The 20,931-nt window shown below is 37.8% G+C and overlaps 1 protein-coding gene across 1 annotated transcript in view; it reads left to right on the top strand.

Moving 5' to 3' along the window:
• The window catches only part of LOC137151039 (bromodomain and WD repeat-containing protein 1-like), a 106,413-nt gene that overhangs the window by 80,407 nt on the left and 5,075 nt on the right, over nt 1-20,931 (top strand). The window contains exons 33-38 of the mRNA XM_067545236.1: nt 4,170-4,322; nt 4,641-4,810; nt 7,616-7,848; nt 9,839-10,036; nt 10,653-11,609; nt 15,512-16,486. Of these exons, the coding sequence (XP_067401337.1) occupies nt 4,170-4,322; nt 4,641-4,810; nt 7,616-7,848; nt 9,839-10,036; nt 10,653-11,609; nt 15,512-16,486 (2,686 nt within the window). The remainder of the gene's footprint in view (nt 1-4,169; nt 4,323-4,640; nt 4,811-7,615; nt 7,849-9,838; nt 10,037-10,652; nt 11,610-15,511; nt 16,487-20,931) is intronic.

Below are 20,931 nucleotides of genomic sequence, written 5' to 3' on the forward strand. Positions count from 1 at the left end.
TATGTCTTTCCTCCTTTCACCTTGATACAAAAGATGATAAGGGAGATACATTAGGATAGGGCAAGGATAATAGTCGTTGGCCAATCTTGGCAACATCAAGAGTGGTTTACTGATCTCCAACTGTCCAGCGGAGTCCTCATATACCTCCCTCTGTCTCCTGTCCCGGGGCGGGTGCAGAATTTTTCACCTGAACCTGCAATCCCTTCACTTGACAGTGTGTATGATCAGACTTTGTCTGCTGTTGAGCAGTCACGTTCATCTGTTCAGGACATACTAGTTAACTCTTGATAATGGTCCATTAGGAACTGTTACTATCTAACGTGGTCTAGATTTCAGGCATGGATGAAAAGGACATCTGATTCTCAAATATTGGCTGGAGTACTTAATATACTTAGACTATACAACTCTTGATTTTTTTTTTTTTTTAAACTCCTCATTAAAAGTCCATTTGGCAGCCATCTTTGTGTCATGCTTTAGTTGATAGTTCAGTTTGTTCATGCTTCAGTTAAAAAGTTTGTAAAAAGTGTATCTACTGTGCCTCTTGCTAGAGATTGTCCTTTCTTTGGACCTCAGTTAGGTTTTGAGCTCGTTGGTGAAATCTCATTTCACTCCATTGACTTACGGCTATGGCGACACTGCTGGCAGTGCAGGATCTATTTTGTGGGTTTGACTGAGTGGCAGTAAAGACTTGCTCAATCGAATCTGGAAGCCTACTCTGTAAATCCACCCTGGCAAGTAGCGTAGCACTGCATCAGCGGGAGGGCATTTCCCATCGGCGCAGCCCAGTGGAGACGCCACGGTAAGTAGTCGTTAGGAAGTCAATGAGAGATATGCAAGTTACTGTACGTAGCTTGCATATCTCCCATCGACTGCCGCCGATATCCGTGGCCAGTATAGACCAGGCTTAAGTGTTCATTTTATCATTTGTCTATCAAAATGGCCTTCACTTATTGCCATTACATCAGCCAGGAGAGAGTGTGAACTTACCGCACATATGGCTGACCCACCTTTTACTTGGTTTCCTAAGAACAAAGTAATTTTTAGACCTTACCTTCAGTTCTTACTGTAGGTGTATCTGACTTCCATATTAATCAGTCTATCATTTTTTCTCCAAAGCCACATTCTAGTGAAAGAATATATTGGCTGCCAGAAGGGCACTTTCCTATTATTTGGACAGAACTAAGAGCTTTTATAGAACATAACTGTTTAATATGCCAGGAACAACATGGAGCACATAGTTTCTTCTCAGATTTATTTCCTGGTGGATTAAGCAATGTATTGCTGAATGTTACACATTAGCAAAGGTTCCTGAAGCTGCTTCGATTCAACCACATTCTACTAGAGCTATGGCTGCATTCTTTGCTTGTCTGAAGCAAATGCCTCGGACTGAGTTTTGTGAAGCTGCAACCTGAACTTCAGTGCACTCCTTCACCAAGCAGCATGCTCTGGGTTTGGCAAGGTGTCTGTTCCTGTCCTGTTCGTTTTAGGCGTCTGTTCCTGTCTCCAGGTTAGTCTCAGCACTGCTGCTCAGTTTTCCCATAAGTAGGAATATGCAGAACCATCTCAAAGAAGAAATGAAGATTACTTACCTGTAAACAGAGTTCTTCGAGTTGGCTCTGCATATGCACACTTCCCACCCTCCTTCCCCTTTCTGTCAGAGGCCTCTTAATTATGTTTCTTCTTTGAGTGATTGCTCATGTCCATTCTAATATAGGTGAGTGCATGCCACCGTGCACAGTTCCTGGAACTTTTTTTCCCAATAGCAGACCCCGTAGGGTCGGCTCTGGTGCCCCCTGGAGTCCCATGCTCATGCCGCGGTATATGAGGCACTGCCGACCCTACGGCCCCTCAGTTCCTTCTTTCCGCCCGTCACAGTTACTGGAACTAGCCTTGTGCTCGCAAGTACCATTCCCCATTGTTTGAACTATGTTTTCTGTTCTTTATTTTTTTAGTTAAGTAGTGTACTTCGTGTAGGAAAGCCCTCAGGGGCTTAGGGTGGCCGGGCCATGCCCGGGTCACCTGGCTTTAAGCCGTGTGCCTCCTGTGGGAAGGCTTTCCCTCAGAGCGATCCCCACGACCGCTGCCTTAGGTGCTTGGGGGAAGAGCACAGAAAAGAAAAATGTAAAATGTGTAGGGCTTTTAAACCGCGGACACAAAAGGACCGTGATATTCGGTTAAAAGCCATTCTAATGGAAGCAGTGCTCCACCCTGCCTCCAAACTGGCCCGTTCTTCATCGGTGCCGAGTGTATCCTCGGTGCAGAGCGCACTCCCAGCACGGACTTTGACCCGGCGCCGAGAGGCATCCCCGGCACCAAAGAAGCAGCAGCAGCAGCGCACGGAGTGCGGACATTCCCCTGCACTGTCGGTACGGATAGGGTAGAGTTCAGAGATGCACTAACCATGGCCCGTCGAGTCCCCTCCAGTGCCTGCATCTCCAAGCAGGGAGCCTCCCCCGACTCCTGGTGGTGGGGGAGTGCCCCTGCCAGCACCGTTGACACCAGAGGCTTTCCAGGCAGCAAGAGCCTTGCCTATGCCACCTCCCCTGCTGGCCCCCTCCCTCCCCCCGACCAAGGGAGAGAAGGCTGGTGTCCCGGGCAAGCCCAAGTTGTGTCCCCCTGAAAGGCAGTGGAGACCCCCGGCACTCGAAGAAAACAAGGTTACTTACCAGTAACTGATGTTCTTCGAGATGTGTTGCTCATGTCCATTCCACAACCCACCCTCCGTCCCTGCTGTCAGAGTTGGCAGAAGGAAGGAACGGAGGGTCCCTAGTGTCGGCAGTGCCTTATATACTGCGGCATGTTTGCGGGCCTCCAGGGGGCACCAGAGCCGACCCTATGGGGTCTGCTAAGGGGAAGAAAGTTCCGGGAACAGTGCACGGTGGTGTGCACTCACCTATAGTGGAATGGAAATGAGCAACACATCTCGAAGAACATCAGTTACTGGTAAGTAACCCTGTTTTCTGGCTTTGCAGTGGAAGGAACTGAAGTTGGAAGGGTGCCTTGCCCCCTTATAGTCTCACCCTTAATGCATTGGGATACTGAGAGGAGAGGTAGGTGCTGTTACTGCTCAAAGACGGTTCAACCATATGGTGGTGGAGTACCCATGAGTGGGAATATGTGGAATCATCTTGAAGAACTCCAGTTATAGAAAAGTAACTTTCATTTTCTCCTCATACTTCCTCTGCCCCTATTAAAATCACAACACAACAACATGTATGAACTGAAGTGTGTCAATAGTCACCTTGTTCATTTACTTGTATGTTCTCTCTTCCTAACAGTTTTTGTTCTAATGTCATTTAGATTGTAAGATATCTGTAGCAGGGACTGTTTGTTCAGTACTCTGTACCATAGGGTCCCAATCTTGGCTGGTCTCTTTGTATGCTACAATAACATAAATGTTCAGCAATCCTCAAAGGTTGAGAAGAAAGCAGTGTTACTCTTCTGAGCTCTGCCCAGTTAAAATGAGATAATGCTCCAATAGATTGTGCTATCTGGATTCCATTCCTTAAGTTTGGCTCTCCCTTACTGGGGTTCAAATATTCCCATGGGTTCTGTTGGACTCCTTGGTAAGGCATAAATGCCTTGCTGGGCACTACTCAGCCCCTTAACTGGAGGGAAAAATAAGTGGAGGTGTCGCTTAAGCCTGCCCCATACACTCAATCTACCAACATACAGTTACTTGGAGTAGATAGTATGAAGATCTGTGCAATGATCCTTCCTCTGCTTTGATCATTGGTGATCAGTTAATGTTGAAATTTGATGTGATCATTATTGGGCACCTAAGTTAACTTGATGAATGTGGACTGTTTACCCACTCAGAACTATAAGACTGCAGACTGAAACAACACTGTATCAGCTGCACTTTGTATTTTCAAGGTTTTCTCTGCAACCATAACAGATAGAAACTTTTAAAAATGAAAGCTGCTGTAGTGTGGGAAAGCGGCAGCAGAGGCTGCACCTGAGCCATCTAAACCTAAAAGCTTGAGTTTCTTTCCCTGGGGGTGAGATGTTTAAATTGTTGAGGTCCTAGATCGAGACTTGAGACTACTCAGCTGTGCTATTCTTGTGCTAATAGAAGTAACAAAATAACACATCAAAACTTTTGTCCTTTATTTTCTGTATGCGCTCTTGAGCTACTGAAATTTTTTTGCTCCATATCTTTTACATAGGACTACAGACATATTATAGACACTCCAATGGACTTTGGTACAGTGAAGGAGACACTAGAAGCTGGAAATTATGACACCCCGATGGAACTGTGCAAAGATATAAGACTAATATTTAGCAATGCAAAATCTTACACTCCAAACAAAAGATCAAAGGTAACTTTTTGTACACTATTCTTTCATAGTAGTCAGGCTGGCCTAGACTTCATTTAGAGTTGGATCCTTTATCAGTACCTATTTAGTAATGCAACAGAGCGAGCTACTGCTCTGGTCAATTTGGACAAAGAAAAAAGTGCACAAAAGTATTCAGAAGAGTAGGTGTCAGTCATATGTTTCTTGTAACTCTGATTTATGTTGTCATTTTGTCATTCTTTCTCCAAATGGTCTCTTCAGTAAATTCTTGTGTTTTGTAAAACATTCAAGTTACTCTTAAGATACTTTGTAATTTAAATTTAACATCTCTTTATTATTTAGATTTATAGTATGACCTTGAGATTATCAGCACTATTTGAGGAAAAAATGAGAAGAATCGTTTCTGACTTTAAAACTGGCCAAAAACACAATGAAAGACTACGAAGAAGTCAGAGATATAATATAAGATTGCAAAGTCATAACCTGGTACAGCACCCTAACAAAACACTCAGGTAAATAGATTAGAAAAATGAGTGCATTTGGGGAATTTTCACTATTGTAAAAATGTACACATTTTGCGTTCAGTTTTGTAACATGACAGCATGGTCTCCTAGGTTTGATTTATTAGTTAAATGGTTAACTAATTATAGTGAAATATTTAGTACAGTTTGTCTTTCAGCAGTGAAGACTTGCAAAGAAGATTCTATGTGTAGTGCAAAATAAATTGATTGCAAAATAGTTAAGAGCATATAGAGTAGAACCATTTTTAACCCTTTGGGTTTAGTCAGACAATCAAATTTTAACTGACTGAAATTATATCAAAGATGGAAAGCTTAAATGATAACTTTACAAGTTAGTCATAATAAGGATAAATTGTTATAACCAAGCCTATATAATAGTAAATTATATTCTACATGTATTATAATGTGGTGTTGGTAGCTCATGATGAGGTTCACCCAAGAATTCCAAGAAAATAAGCTTTAATATCCCCAGTGCAACATGTTTAATTCCACGTTTTCTTCCACCCTTTGTGTGCTTAGTGGTGTGGCAAGAAGTCCATGAAGGCCAAACATGGTGGCGGTGATTGATGCAAATGTTATTAATCTAGATTTATTACCTTTAAATCATTTTTCAGCTGCTTCTCCACCAGTGCTTTTAAATGTGGCTTTCCCTTCTGTGCTTAAAATCCAAAGGCAATGGCACTCATTACTTAGCAACATGTTTACTTGGATATATCTCTTTCTGTTGCCACCCAACCATTTTGCCTCTGGCAGCAGAAGCTAGTTTAGCTTATATTGCCCAAATATAACTCTTTCTCTGCAGTTTCTGGCAGGCAGTGAGCCAACTTAGGTTTTCAACTCTTATCTGTAGAGCATATGTGGGATAGTGGCAGATGCGCTGAGCTTATTAGGATCCATTACAGGAGTATTCCTCACATTCTCAATCTGCTCCCTTCCCTCCACCAAACAGAACAGCAGGCAAGCTTGGCTAACCTAAAGAAACACACATTAAAGAGCAAGCAATGCTCTATCTGAAACATAAGTCTCATTCGTACCTGAAGACGAATTGTGTGTGACTTGTTCCCAGCTCACAGACCTTCACTGAGACCAAGGATTAGGGTTCAAAGGAGCATTCGGGCCTCATCTTCTCTTCAGCAGAATGCAAGTAGAGCTTGGGGTAGGGTTTAGCAAATTACAAGGCACATCTTGACCACAGCAGGACTTCTTGTCCCTCAAAGAGAATCCCTGGCTGTATGAATTTGTGGCTTAATACCTAGAAAAATCTTCTTTGAGTAAGTCTATAAACCAAAGGAACCAAGTTAACATTTAGTATCCTAAAGTGCTAGGTACTTTCTAATGTGAGCAAACAAAATGGCCTCTTGACAGGCTCTCGGAAATCTCTGGATGACTTTCCTATTAGAGGACATTAGAAAATTAGAGGCTTTTCACTCTAATTTTTGCCCTATGTCTTTGCCCATGAAAGAGGAGAACAAATAACACAAAAACACTAGGCATGCTCCCAGCTAGAACTCTGCTAGAAGGGAGCTACTGGAGAAGTGTTAAAACATCCCATAAAACAAGAGGTGTAGTTCCATGTGTAAAAGTCTGTAAGACAAGTAGGACAGGTGTAAGAGCTGCAAAATCCTTTCTGGCTAAGGCCAAGTCCACACTAAAGATTTCTGCCGGCATAGCTGTGACAGTCAGGGGTTTGAAGAGTTGTGATCCCTGACCAACATAGTTATGCTGTTGGAAGTCCCTAGTTGTAGACGTAGTTAAACTGGCAAAATTGCACTTTTACCCATGTAATTTGTTTTGCTTAGGTGTGGTGGAATAAGTATTCTAGTAAAAGCACAGTTTTGTCTGTATCAGTTGTGTCCGCACTAGGAGCCTTTTGCCAGTATACTATACCAGTGTAGCAAGACCAGTAAAGCACCCTTAGTGCAGACATAGCCTAAGTGTATAAGGATGCCTTATTCTAAATACAGAAAACTCAAGATATAAAGAACTAGTATATGTGTTAATCACAGGGCTTTTTCAGGTAGCAAACTTCCCATACAGGCTTTTTTAATGTTTTAATTTTATTTATTAGAAGAATTATTTTTGGTGTTGTACAGGTGCCCTTTCCCTCTTCCACTCCTCTGCAAGAAAAGCACTCTTCTCAAGTAATCAAATTGAACCCCAGGCTTGTGTGCAGCACTCATAAACAGGCTTTATTTGAGTTATAGTGGAAAACTATAGCTTTTGTATATTCATATTTCTGTGTGTACACACATTTTATTGCAGAGAGCAGCTCTCTCTCCCAAGTTGCACCTCTTAGCTGGTGTCTTTGGGACCCCATTTATCATAGGATATAATTGGTACACATGGCCCTTTGAAATGCCTATTGCAACTGATAGGTAAGGATTCTAGAGTACATCAGAAATCCAAAGGCTGCTGTTGCAACTTGGCAAAAGTAGGGGAAAACAATTTCAGCCTCAGATTTATGTATACATGTATAGTTTAAATCAGGAAATGGATTAGATATAATTATATATTTTCACTATAGGTGTAAAGTACACTTTTACAAAGAGCACTTAGCATCAACTACTGAGTTGTAAATGTACCACAACTGTAGGCATAAGAAAATTGAATATTTTAGTTCACAAATTCAATCAATTTTCACCAAGTCGGAAATGAAACTGAATACAATTTGCTTTCTAGCAACAGGAATTATTGCCTTTTATCCAAGTTTCAAAATATTTCATTATTTTTTTATTAAAATATTCCATTTTCTTACATTGTCTATTACACTTATTTCTATTTTATTTGTATGGCTAGAAATGTGAAGCAGAAAACCCTAAAATCTCAGGGAAAAATTGGGTCTGAGCAGGAAGATTCTTCTACTCAACCTACCTCAAGCAGAGCAGCATGTGTTAAAAGCCATAAAATAAATGCTAGTAACTATGCCCACAGTTCTGGCGAATCTTCTGATTCTGCTTGTGTATCAACACGTGAAAGGAATAGAAAAGCTAGAACTACAACCTTAACAAATTGTTCTGCATTGTCATCAGGTAAGAAACAATCTGTTTTAATAAGTGTTTTCATGCTGTTTGTATGTCAATAAGTATAGAATTATTCTGTTTTAAAATTGTGTAGAACCCAATAAGTTTCTTTAGTTCAACTTTTACTAGTGTGAAAAGCTTGCACTAAAGGGAAACTTAAAAGTAAAAACAGGTTTATATTCGAAGCAGATCTGTACACCATCTTTCAATCCTGTTGGTGATAGTCTTTGTGCCTGTACTCAGCTTCATGTAGGGAGTCACAGAGCTAAATGGCTTCTTGGTAGTGAGGGGGTGGAAAAATTGACCTGTCTACCAAATACTTATTTGCTGCTTCAAAAATATGCTAAATGTGAAAATGGAACCTTGAAGTCTCAAACAGCAGTCTTAACAGTGCTTGTGATGAACATGCTTTGAACTTATCCTTGTCAGTAAATTATATAACATAAATTATATAACACACAAATACTATTTATATTTAATATTGTATGTGTGTGTATTGCACACAAAACACTATACAGTCCCCAGCTAAAATCTCTCCAACACATCATTAAAGATCTACAACCTATCCTAGCAGATAATCCATCTCTCGCTCAGACAGTGGGCAGCAGACCCATCCTGGCTTACAGACGGCCCCCCAACCTGAAGCAAATACTCACCAGCAACCATACACCCTACAAAAAATCCTACCCAGGAACCTATCCCTGCAACAAACCCTGTTGTCAGCTCTGCCCACACATGGTCTCTAATGACATCATCACTGGTCCTAACCGCATCAATCACACCATAAGGGGCCCATTCACCTGCATATCCACTAATGTTATATATGCTATCATGTGCCAGCAATGCCCCTCTGCCATGTACATTGGCTAAACTGGACTATCACTACGCACAAGGATAAATGGACACAAATCAGACATAAAAAATAACAACATCCATAAACCAGTGGGAGAACACTTTAATTCCCCAGGGCATTCTGTCTCTGACCTGAAAGTTGCTGTACTTCTCAAAAAAAACTCCAAAAACAGACTTCAAAGGGAAACTGCTGAGTTAGAAATGATCTGCAAACTTGACACATTCAAACTGGGTTTAAACAGAGACTTGGAGTGGCTGTCTCACTACCGAAGGTAAATTACTTTGCTCACCTCCTACTCAATGGTCATCATTAGGTCTTAAGTATCGGACTCCACCTCCCCCATTGTTCTCAATGCACCTGGATATCTATAAGATGCCTCTGTGTTACCTATTTTCTGTATTACTGCATTTGAAGAAGAGAGCTGAAGTCTCTCGAAAGCTTATGCCTGCAAATATTAAATTTGTTACTCTTTAAAGTGCCACAGAACTCTCATTGTTTTTGCTGTATACAGACTAACACGGCTACCCCTCTGGAACTATGCTGAAAGAATATTAAGATTTCAAAGTTAAGTATTCAGATGATAGGAAGTGCCAGAATTAATATTGCTTATGTAACAAACACACGAAGGCTGCCCTGTCACATATCAAATCCCTATTCCGAAGCATGAGGGTGCTAGAAATTCTTAAAGAAAAAGTCAGCACCATTTTGTTAATGTTGCAAAACCGCATGTTTTTCACTAATCTGTCTTGATTAATTTGAATAAATTTAATTAATACATTAATTGAATTTCTTTAATAAAATTGAACAATTTAAAAAAAAGAGAAAATACAGCCAGACAGTGCAGCATGAAAAATTTCAGCCCATATAGTTTAAGCTTGGAAAAGTTATGAGCAACTGAAAACAGTGCTTTACAATGGGAAGTGTTGGGCAGCTATCATTATAGGTGACAGTACCAGTGCCATCTGTAATGTATGCCTTATTGTCATCGTCATCTATAAACAATGCACCATAAAACAAATTATATGGAAGCAATATGTATAAGAAACTTTCTGTTGTGTTAAACAGCAAGTTACTGCTACTAATTAATTTGCAAGTTAATTACGTTGCTTAGCTTCTAACTAGAATTCTAAATTCTTTTTTTATCAGGTAGTGAAATAGAAGGCGCTTCAGCTTCTTCCTCTTCCTCCTCATCAGGATCATCCTCCTCTTCTTCAAGTAGCTCAGAGGAAAGTAAAGAAAGTTCTATGGCTCTTACATCCCCCGTGTTACACAATGGCATATCCAGAGCAAACAGCAGCAGCTTTAGGGTAACCAGAAATAGAGCAGCTCAAAGAAAGCAAATGGGTAAGAGTCAATCAGCATTTTCTGTGAATGGCCAATAGCATAAGAAATTGCATATTAAGTAGTAAATATATGTGGTGTAGTTAATTTCATGTTAATAACACTGAAAAGTTAAGTGTATATTAACATCTTGAATTAAATGACTGAGGCTCTAGCATAGTGGCGGCATGGCATTTGCACCAATACTGTTGCTTTAGGAGTTAAACTTTTCTCAGAATCTCACTGCCTCTTCTGGTGAAAGGATAACATTGATACTGAAAGAAGTTACTAGTAAGGCAAAGAGATAGTGAGGATAAAGATTTTACAACTTCCTTGTTCTTAATTATAAAAAAGAAATTGAATACAACTGATACTTGTAATCTTGACTTAAATACAAGTAAAGCAAGCTTCAAGTTATGGTGGATGTTCATCTTTTAGTATTGTGAAGAATGAGACACTAAGTTACTTTTATTTTGTAATTAAGAAAATGTTCCATGTAAGTTGCAGCTACTACTATATTTGTACTTCATTAATTCGGTTTGTGCCTATGAGTTGAACTTGTTTGACTTCACAGGAAATTAAATTTAACATAAATGATTGTCCTTATAATTAAAATTTACAACAATTCTTTATTTTACAGGATCTGTTTCTCAGGAGAATGGAAATATCAGAAAAACTGCTAGGAAAAGGCTATATAGAAGTGACTCTGAAAATACTTCATCAGTGAGTAACAAGACTGGTAGACATAGAAAAATTCCACGCAAAAGTGCTACCGTGGCTGCTAATAAATTAAGGCTGATGACTGATGTGGAGGAAGAGATCTCCAGTTCAGAAAGGATTGGCATTGGAAGTAAGAACAGAAAACTGCCCCACCGCAATGCTTCTGCTGCAGCCAGGAAACTGTTATTGGATGTCTCTGATGATGAGACAGGTTTAAAATCTGAAAGTGAAAACGACCTAAAAGAACAGTATGCAAGGAGGAAAAAGCTTTCTCAGGTTGATTCATCTGCTGCTAGAAGAAAATATATTAGTGAATCTGAAGATGGAAGTTCAGATTATGAAACTGATGTAACAATGGCACAAAAAAATAGGCAAAGCAATAGCAGAAAACAACCACACAGGACAGTCCACACTTCATCTTCTAAAGTTAAAAATCCCACATTAGAATTTTCAGAGGAGGACTCCAACAGCCCTAAGTCGGAGAATGGGAGCAGTCAGGAAGTGTCCAACCAGTCAACTTCTACACACAAACAGCATGCCGTGAGCAACTCTGAGGATGAGGAAGATTCTGAGTCAGGCAAGTGGAATGGTAGAAAAATCAAGGTGACCAGTCAAAAGCCTGCAAATCCTTTTAAAAAAGCAAAAGTCTTGAGTGACTTAGAAGACACAGCAGAGTCTGAAACAGAAATGAGGGAGGATGGAAGAAGTTCTTTGTCGGAGAGTGCGGAACCTTCTGGGACTGCCAGGAGCTCGAAATCTGGACCTGTTGCTAGTTTCAATTGTTCTTCTAATTTAGCATCTGAAACTGATACCAATAACAGTAACTGTAACAATGCCATAAACACAAAAAGGAGCAAAAGGGAAATCACTAAAAAAGGTAAACTTAAAAACTTAATGTATCTAAATCTGATATTGACTAAATTAAAATGTTGGATTAATCTGGGTGGCTATTAGGAAAATTTGGCTGCACAAAATGAATTCCTTGATACTCTGAAGGAAGTTTGGATAGGAGTATTGTAAAGTGCGACAGTGATAGAAGTATAAAAGTGTACACTGTTAAAATTGGGCAGTGATCAATGTAACTTTTCAGAGGAAAATTATTCCCCCTTTCTCATGGCACTAGATTTCTTGAATACTAAGTATTTGTCTTACAATTCTTGAAGTATATTTATATGAAACTATTAATGCAGATATTTTATTATAGTGTTCATTTTTATCTTGCACTTTCTGTCTATGTAGCAATATATAGCACAGATGACAAAATATGCTTCATTTGTGGAACATTTAAATCTGAATTATTTCATTTCATACAGTAACTTTACAAACAGTTTCACTGGGCAACAGTTCACTAGCAGAACATGGAGTGTTATGGATGATGGAGATGTTGCCTTTGGTAACTTGTGCATTCAAGAATCATTAAATAGGAATGTTCTAGCTTCTGTTCTTGAACATCATAATGATAACTATAGCTGAAGCATATAGAACACAACCACAGTTAGAGTTACCTGAGTATTTCTTTTCTGAAAGCTCATTTTTGTTTCTTATAAATTGGTGAAATTTTCACCTTTCAGGCTGGTTTCTACCTGACAGTGGTAATGTTTTTATATATGCAAGCAAAAGCATGTCAGCAGTTTGAAATTAGTAAACTGGAGATGGGAAAGTACTTTCCCTATTTTTTTTTTTTTTTAAAAGAAGTTATAAGGTCCTGTTTTTAAACAGCTCCGGCTGTTTGGGAAGGAAGTTGAAATTTTGCATGGATATGGTGCAGTGTTTCTCAACCTTTTTGATACCAGGGACATACTTGCTACCTTCCTAAACTGTCAGGAAAATCTCAGGGACTGGCGCTGGTCCATGGCCCATTTGTTGTGAAACACTGGTATAAGGTATAATACTGGTATAATGGTATAATAAGGTAACATTTTCAAAAGCATCTCACTGACTTAAAAATGTTGTCACTTAGGCACTTTTGACAATGTTACCCATGGACCTTATATTGGAGGCACACGTTAAAGTGAAAGTGTTTTGATTTGCTCAGATTATCACTATTTTGTAAAATGCTTATTCATTGTACATTTTTAATAACAATGCTTTTAAAAAATTCCTGAAAATATAAAGTAAAATTTGAATAAAAATAAGTAATATGGTTCCCCCATATCATCTTGGGTATTGAATAAGGCTCCTATGGGTTCCAGGGAATTCCTTCTTAATTCAGTGAGAGATGGTCACAAGTTCTTGTAAATCCTGTAACGTGTCTTGTCTACAAATAATTTTTGTGTCAATTTAACTAAATGTATAGGTGTAAGCAAAACACATTTACATCAATATCAGTGTGTTCATACTAGGGAGTTGCACCAATTTAAGTAAATCTGTTTTTAAACTGATTTACGTAAATTAGTGAAAAAGTCTGTAGACCAGCCCCTCACTTCAGGAATTTTTGTGTAGTCTGGCCAAATTGTGTATCTAGGTAGATAATGAAAGTAATATTTGAATTATTTCCTTTTTCTAGAATACTTCATAAGGAAAACATAAGATAAGAGAATTTAAAGATTGCAAAGTTAAGCACTCAAGTCAAGAAATGTGTTTTAAAGTTGCATGTGGGCACTTTGTATGTTTGCCTCAGAAAAATTATTTAAATTTTATGATCACCAGGGATCCTAGAAATTTGTTTGCCATGGAAAAACGTGACATTTGCATTTTTACAGAGAATCTTTAGTTTTTACATTTTATGAAAAAACAAAAACATATACAGTAGAACCCCGTTTATCTGAGCCTCCATTATCTGGCTCGCCATATGAACCAAACCAGGGCTGTCAGCCCTGGGCAGCGGGCTCAGGGCTGAACCTTTTTGCCCATTTTCCAGATTATCTGAATTTTAGATGATCCGATCTGGTCGTGATCTCAAATAGATCAGATAAATGGGGTTCCACTGTATGTTGTGGCTAGGGAAACCAAAATTCAGCGTTTCATTTTAATTGCGGAAAAATGCAGATTTTTGTTTTCTTATTGGATAATTTTGGGATTTTAATCATGGAAAATTAGTATCCCTGATGATCACTTACTATTATTTCCACAGATGAGATGGTGCAGAGTCAATGAATGAAGGTTCCTGCAGAGTCGTACTGTATTCTAGCCCAAATTGCATTTGCAGTTACAGTGGTGTAAATTAAGAGTAAATCAGCTGAAATCAATTAACTCTACTCTGAATTTACACTAATATAAATGAATTTGAATAAAATATTTGGCCCTCAATATGCAGGGTGGAGTGTGTGCAGCAAGTGAGGCAGGGATGTACTCATTTAACAGCAAGAAAAACTTTTTTAAATATTTGTATTTTAAAATCAAATAAATGTAATTTTCATAGAGAAAATCTTTGACAGCTAGCATTTATAGTGTACACCGTTACTTTTTGCTTCTAACAAGTAAGTTATAAATAAATGCTGAATCCTTCCTGGTCCACTGCACACTCTACCTGCTCGCTAAATGAAGGTGAGGCCCTGTGAAAAAAGTTAACCTTTATTTTGGCGTTTCCTAACTTAGTGCTTCATAGACAGCCTTAATGTTTCTTTAACTTACATTTTCTGTAAAATTTAGTCAGACCCTGATGTTAGCTAGCACTTCCTAACTAATCTAACTACTCTTTTGTAAATGTAAAATAATTACTACTACAAAAATGACTTAATCATCTGGGATTTTTTATAACATGGAAATATTTCCTTTGCTTAATGTTTGGTAAAAGCATATATTTACAAAACAAAGTTTGGGCTGAAATTGACCAGATAATGTCCCTTTATCCTTCCATCTTCCTAGCCAAATCTGAATTTGACATTTTGTGGATATTTTGGTTTAAATAAAACAAGTTTTGGGATTTCCAGAATATTAGCAGTATACATTTTTTTTGCTAGTTTTTTAATTCATTCCTTAATTCCTTTGTTTTAATTTTGGGGCTTTTCTTTAACAGACTTAATACAGGGGTCACCCACAGCTTTCAGTTTACACAGATACCATGGTAACTTTTTAGGGCTGTGATTCATTCTGATGGTTTTGAATCACTCAGGGTCAAAGCAAGCATAAAACCAGCTTACTAAAGTTAGTAGAAGGATTACCCTTATCTCAGCAAATCTCTAGGTGATCTAAAACTGTTGCAGCACCTCCTATGCTGCCACAACACAAAGCATGTGTCAAAGGGAAAGGTGCATATCCAGGATATTGAATGCATATACTTCAGTGATCCCTGGCTATTGGAAAGGCATTTGGAGCCAGGAGTAAAAGCAGCCTTGGAGGGTGCTCATACCCTGGGGACTAATCTGCTCCCTTGCTGGCTGAAGAATCGGGGGAATGCAGAAGTGTTTCAAAGCCATCTTTGAATGGTGCTTCTTCCATTTCTGGTCTTGTGCCAAGCACAGATCCACCAAATATTTTTCTTGTAGGTGCACAGTTAAAATGGAGATGAGAAGATTGACTTCTCAGGGCATGTATTTCAGAGATCATAAAAATCACAAGTGGAATGACAATGTAGTTGGCCAAAATTGCTGTATACTGAATATAGCATGTAATATATCTAAATTGCCTTTGCTATTATAAAATAAAAATACAGCTGTTTTTATCACCTTATTAAACACACAAGGTGAGCTGTTCTCCAGTACTATTTTGGTTTGTATGTTTAGTACTATGATATAAATTGTTCTTGTTCTAAGTCTGTTTTAAAATATGTCATAAATGTCATTTTAAATTTTTAAAATGTAACAAATATTTAAATCATTTTTATTTTTTATATTATAGAATCTTTCTCTCAAGAGACTGGATATAGCAGAAGAGCTACCAGGAAAAGGTTATATGGGAGTGATTCAGAATATTCAAAAGGAGCTTACAAAATAGTGAGTGACAGAGATGATGGTCTCAGAATAATTCCACGCAGAAGTGCTACCTTGGCTGCCAATAAATTAAGACTGATGAGTGATGTGGAGGAGGAGATCTCCAGCTCAGAAAGTGTTGTCATTGGAAGCAAGAATAGAAAACTACCCCACCACAGTGCCTCTGCTGCAGCCAGGAAATTGTTATTGGATGGCTTTGAAGATGACACAGGTTTAAAACCTGGAAGTGCTACAGAACTGAAAGGCCAATCTACTAAGCGGAAAACACGTTCTCAGGCTGGTTCATCTGCTAGAAGAAATTATATTAGTGAATCTGAAGATAAAAGTTCAGATTCTGAAATTGGTGCAAAAATAGCACCAAAAAATAGGCAAAGCAATGGCCATAAACAATCACATAGAACAGTCTATGCTGCATCTCCTACAATAAAAAACCCCGTGGTAAAAATCTCAGAGGAGGACACCAGAAGCCATAAGTCAGGGGACGGGAGTAGTCAGAAAGTGTCCAACCAATCAATTTCTACATATAAACAACATGCTGTGAGCAACTCTGAGGGTGAGCCAGATTCTTTGTCAGGCAGGTGGAATGGCAGAAGAATTAAGAAAGTGACCAGTCAAAAGTCTGCAACTCTTTTGAAAAAAGCAAAAGCCTTGAGTTATGTGAAGAACACAACAGAGTCTGAAACAGAAGTGAGGGAGGATGGAAGACATTCTGTGTCGGAGAGCATGGAACCTGGGATTGCAGAGTGCTCCAAATCTGGACCTGATGCCAGTTTCAATTGCTCTTCTAATTTAGAATCAGACACTGATTCCAATAGCAGTAACTATAGCAATGCAAACACAAAAAAGAGGAAAAGAAAAGGAAAAACAAAAGTAATTAGAAAAGGTAAAAATTTTAAAGCTAATGAATCTAAATATATGATACTGTCTAGATGGAGGAAATGACGTAGGATTAATATGGATGATGATGACTGGGAGGATTTGGACCATACAAAATATAGAAGTTCCTTTAATGCTCTAAAATCAGAACTAGAAATCAGAGTAGGAAGACTATAAAATATAATGATGATAGAGATCTATCTAGACTGTTCAAAATGAGAGATTACAGAACATAACACTGAGGGAAATCTATTTCAGTTTTATGTCAGTAGCACTAGAATTCATGATGAATGCTGGCTGTTTTTTCGTGAGTTTCAGGAAAACATTTTTCATGAAAACATTTTCATAGAAAAATGTATGAATGTCATTTAATCCTGTGACTGTCCTTTTCATATTTCAGCTTGCATTTGCTGGTCCATATATCAGCATGTAGCAACTGATACAAAAATGTTTCGTTTTAGGGTAGTCTTTCTGTCTGGACTGGAATGTTACTGCATTACTTTAATGGGTGCTCTGTGAGAAAATTGTCTAAGGCGTACAATTTTAGAGATTTCAAAATCTCGAAGTGGTTTGTTCTAAAGACTTCATATAAAAGTTAATCTGGTTTTATAATCAGTACTATAGCTAGTCTTGTTGACCTTGAGATCATGAGTAAAGTAACAGTTACTTTAGAGTAGAAAACTATTTTTATTTTTCCAAATTACCTACTTTGCTAATGCAGTTGAATACATAAGAGCCATTAATTTAAGTTGGAATAATTTTTATTATTTGACTGAAAGTTTTTTTTTTAATAGTGTTGCTTCCATAGGGTAAATTGGAATCTGCAAAATTGATTTTTGGTTTTGTTTTATTGGCAGTATTTTACTACCTTTTTATAAATGTGAAAACATTTTGAGTCCAGGATAGCAATATTCTGGTATTTTATTTGGTGTCTGACATGCACTCCTTTTCTTAATCCTGGTTTAATTTTTGAAGATGATAAAACTTTTTGTCTAACAGATACAGTGATGTTCCCCATATCTTTTTCTCCAGATTTCATGGAACATTCTGTTTTTTTGTGTGTTTAACCAAAGTGTCAAATCACTCTTATGGTCCTTCACAGAGATCATCTTATATGCACCTTCTCATTGCAGACAGACAATTTTGGGGCTGTTCATTATCAACTTTCTCATACAAATGATCCAGTTAGGCTAACTTTGCTTCTGCAGTTTCAACCTGTTCTGAAAAGTTTACTCCTCTCCCTTCTTTCATTTTTCATTCTTTCTTTCATATGTATTTCCATGTGCTAAATGAAATGTAATTCCAGTTTGGGAATTTTCTTTAACAACTAGGCTCATCAGAATGACAGTGGGATTCACTGGGCCATATCTAATGTGTTGCTATCACTTCCTCTTTTAGGAGATTGGTTCTTCTTTCACAATTTACCCAACTTTAAAGACTTTACAGTCTGCATATTCTCTTTTCCTGACCATTCCAAAGATGTCAGTGAGGGAGATAGAGCAGTTTTGGGGACCACTGTCTCCAACTCCCTAATCTCACCTCCCCCCGCCCCCCCCCAAAAAAAAAGCTTGCAAAAAGTAACTATTGGAAAGGAGGCCCCAAGTGCCCTACCAGATTTTACTTTAGAGAATTCCCATAAATATTGCAACAGAAGCAGATGGACAAGTGGTTTTTTTTACTTGCGCTTTTTATGTTGTACATGGGAGGTATCTATACCGTCCTCATAGGGATTAAAACTAGTTCTAGGGCTTTGAGAATTCTCATGAGTTGTAATCCCCAGAAAAGGGGATTGAATCTAGCATATTGAGTTGTGATACATGGCGCTTATATACATATTCTTTAGAATATATGCAGTATCACCACTCTCAGCTCCTTTTTGCAGAGCTTTTTCTTTTAAACTATTCTGCAGAAGGGCCAGTCTTTTCCCTGGAGAAGTCTGACCTTTGTGAAACCAAAACGTATGTGATTTTACTGGGAGTTAGCATCCTACATATGTTTTCAGTTTCATGTAGGGGTGGGAAGTGGAGGGGAATTAAGGCATGTTCTTACAGTAGTTCTAAGATCCTGGATTAAATAATACTATAGCTAGCAGTGGTAAATAATTCACCAAATATTAAACTGAGTAAATGATAAGTAAGAACTTAATATTTTGCATTCATATTTTGTTAGACTGTATTGTACCTTTGCATAATTTATCTTTTGCCTTATTCCTACAGTACTCCTTCTCCTTTATCCAGTCTCAAAATTGTGTTATTGAATTTAAAGTAACATCTATGTACTACTTAATCAACTTCTAAAAACTACATTTTTTGTTTGACACCACACATGATTAAGAATGAAAGCACAAAAGATACATTACACTACTCTGCCCACCTTGTCTGGGTTTGGGCTTGAAGACAGGGTTACCATCTTATACACTACTGTAAAAATCAGGTCCAGAGTTATTTTCCACATCTAATTTGACAGCTGAGGAAAGATGACCTGCCTTAACAACTGCATTATAAGTTAAAATCTTCGTGTTAAAGTTATCCTTTTCCAGTTATTAATTTCAACTGAAATAATTTCTTTGAACTACCAAATATGAGAGTGGGGATATGGCCTTGGGTCATCACTATATTTCTAACACAAAATTGTCAAAATATTGTCATTTTATTCTTGCAAACTGATGTACATTTTTCTTGGTTGTCACACAACTTTGATTCTGTCATACTTTAAGATGTGTATTATATGTCTTCCTAGGAAGGTAGTTTTTATGTTTTTGTGACATATGGGGAATATGTTTATGTGGGGTCAGAATCTCAGGAAGACAGTCATTTAAGGTGTTGCGATGAGTTTTGCTGTCTTGGCAATGTCCCACAAGAAATACTTTCTTTGACCTCCTAAAATCTGAACACTTATTAATTGCTGCCAAATAGACTAAGTGATTTCTAACATCATTGAAACATGTAGGAATGGCAGGTAGAGTAGAGGAGCAGCAACAAAACAGTCACTGAGCCCTTGATTGCCCATTAAACTTTAGATGTATAGGAGCTGTGTTGCCATAGATACATACATTCCATTCAGTTAATATTTTTAAAGTATTTATTTTCAGCGCCCTTTGGTAATTTTTTAGTATTGAATGGCTCTTTCTTACCTGAAACTTATTTTGAGTAGCAAATATTTGAATCCAGCTATAACTTACTATTTTTGGAGACATGGAAGATTATTTTTCAAAGTCTTTGAAGAGATTTTTTTTTTAATATTACAAAAGGGATATCTAATTTTTATAGAAAATATTGTATCCAATTTGAATTTATATATTTTGTGGTAGGAAGGAAAGAGAAGTGATATATTTTCCTGAATTAGGACTTTGTAGCTGTTTTTTCTTTAAAAAGGAAATACATAAAGTGCTATCTATTCAGAACTGATCAATACAAAAAATGTTTCTTAATCTTCGGTGGGAAGTTTTGTCATGGCAAATGTGAAAGGTGCCAGAATAGACCAGTCAGCATTGATCTTTGATTTTTTTTCCCCTGCAGTGGGGGGAGGCGGGGGGGGAAGGGAAGTGAAGGAATTGTTTTGCCATTGGTATGAAAGGTGGATGTTTTAACCTATCTGTCATCTTCTGCAGCTTGATAAAATTTGTTTTTTCCCCATCACTCTCTGGTTAAATTGTAGCTCTCAGTGTATTCTACTTTTTATGTTTTTTATTCAAAATGTTAATTTGTCTTCCAATTTATCATATTTTAAATAGAGCAAAAACTCAGATATGAATCATTTTGTCTCCTCTCTTAATCCTTCAAAAAAAAAATTGCAATTCCTGGGTTAAAATGGAAATCGGTTTATTTTTAATGTTTTTCTTTACAAAGCAATAATCCAGTTTTTATCAGCTAGATCAAACTGGCAATGATAAAGTTTTAAATACAGTTCTTCTGAACCTTCTTTTGCACCTTCTTGATCAAAAGTGCAAAACCTTTGCAGCAGTGAGGGCCACATTTGTTAACTGCCAAAGCCTGAGGGATGCATCCAATTAGTATATTAAATTACAAAGGATTTTAATTTGAGAGAGTTTATCCATAGAGCTTCTTGATGTTTAGCTTTTTCTTGAAGGTGGACATGCTTGTTATGGAATAATTATATTTTAGATAGTAGTCATCACAGCTCACTCCCCACACACAGCAAGCAGCCAAAGTATAGAGGTGCTAATAAAATAGAGCAGTGTGATTGTTGACATTGTTATGGGTTTTTTTAAAAAGTTGGTGTCTCTTTAAACAATAAAATATTGCCCTCTTAAAATTCAAGCAATGAAATGAGGGGGTCCAATTTTAAAGGAAAGACTCAGATAAGATCGTATGTGTAGGGCAACAATGAATGTTCTGAAACTTCTAGAATAGCAGCAAATGTGTTCTGACACAATGAGAAGGGATGGAATGCTGCATGGAGCTCACCACAGCTGAAGTATAATCCAACTGC

This window comes from Emydura macquarii, unplaced genomic scaffold (assembly GCF_026122565.2).
Source record: "Emydura macquarii macquarii isolate MOO-44397 ecotype Brisbane River unplaced genomic scaffold, CSIRO-AGI_Emac_v2 contig_1043, whole genome shotgun sequence".
NCBI lineage: Eukaryota > Metazoa > Chordata > Testudines > Chelidae > Emydura > Emydura macquarii.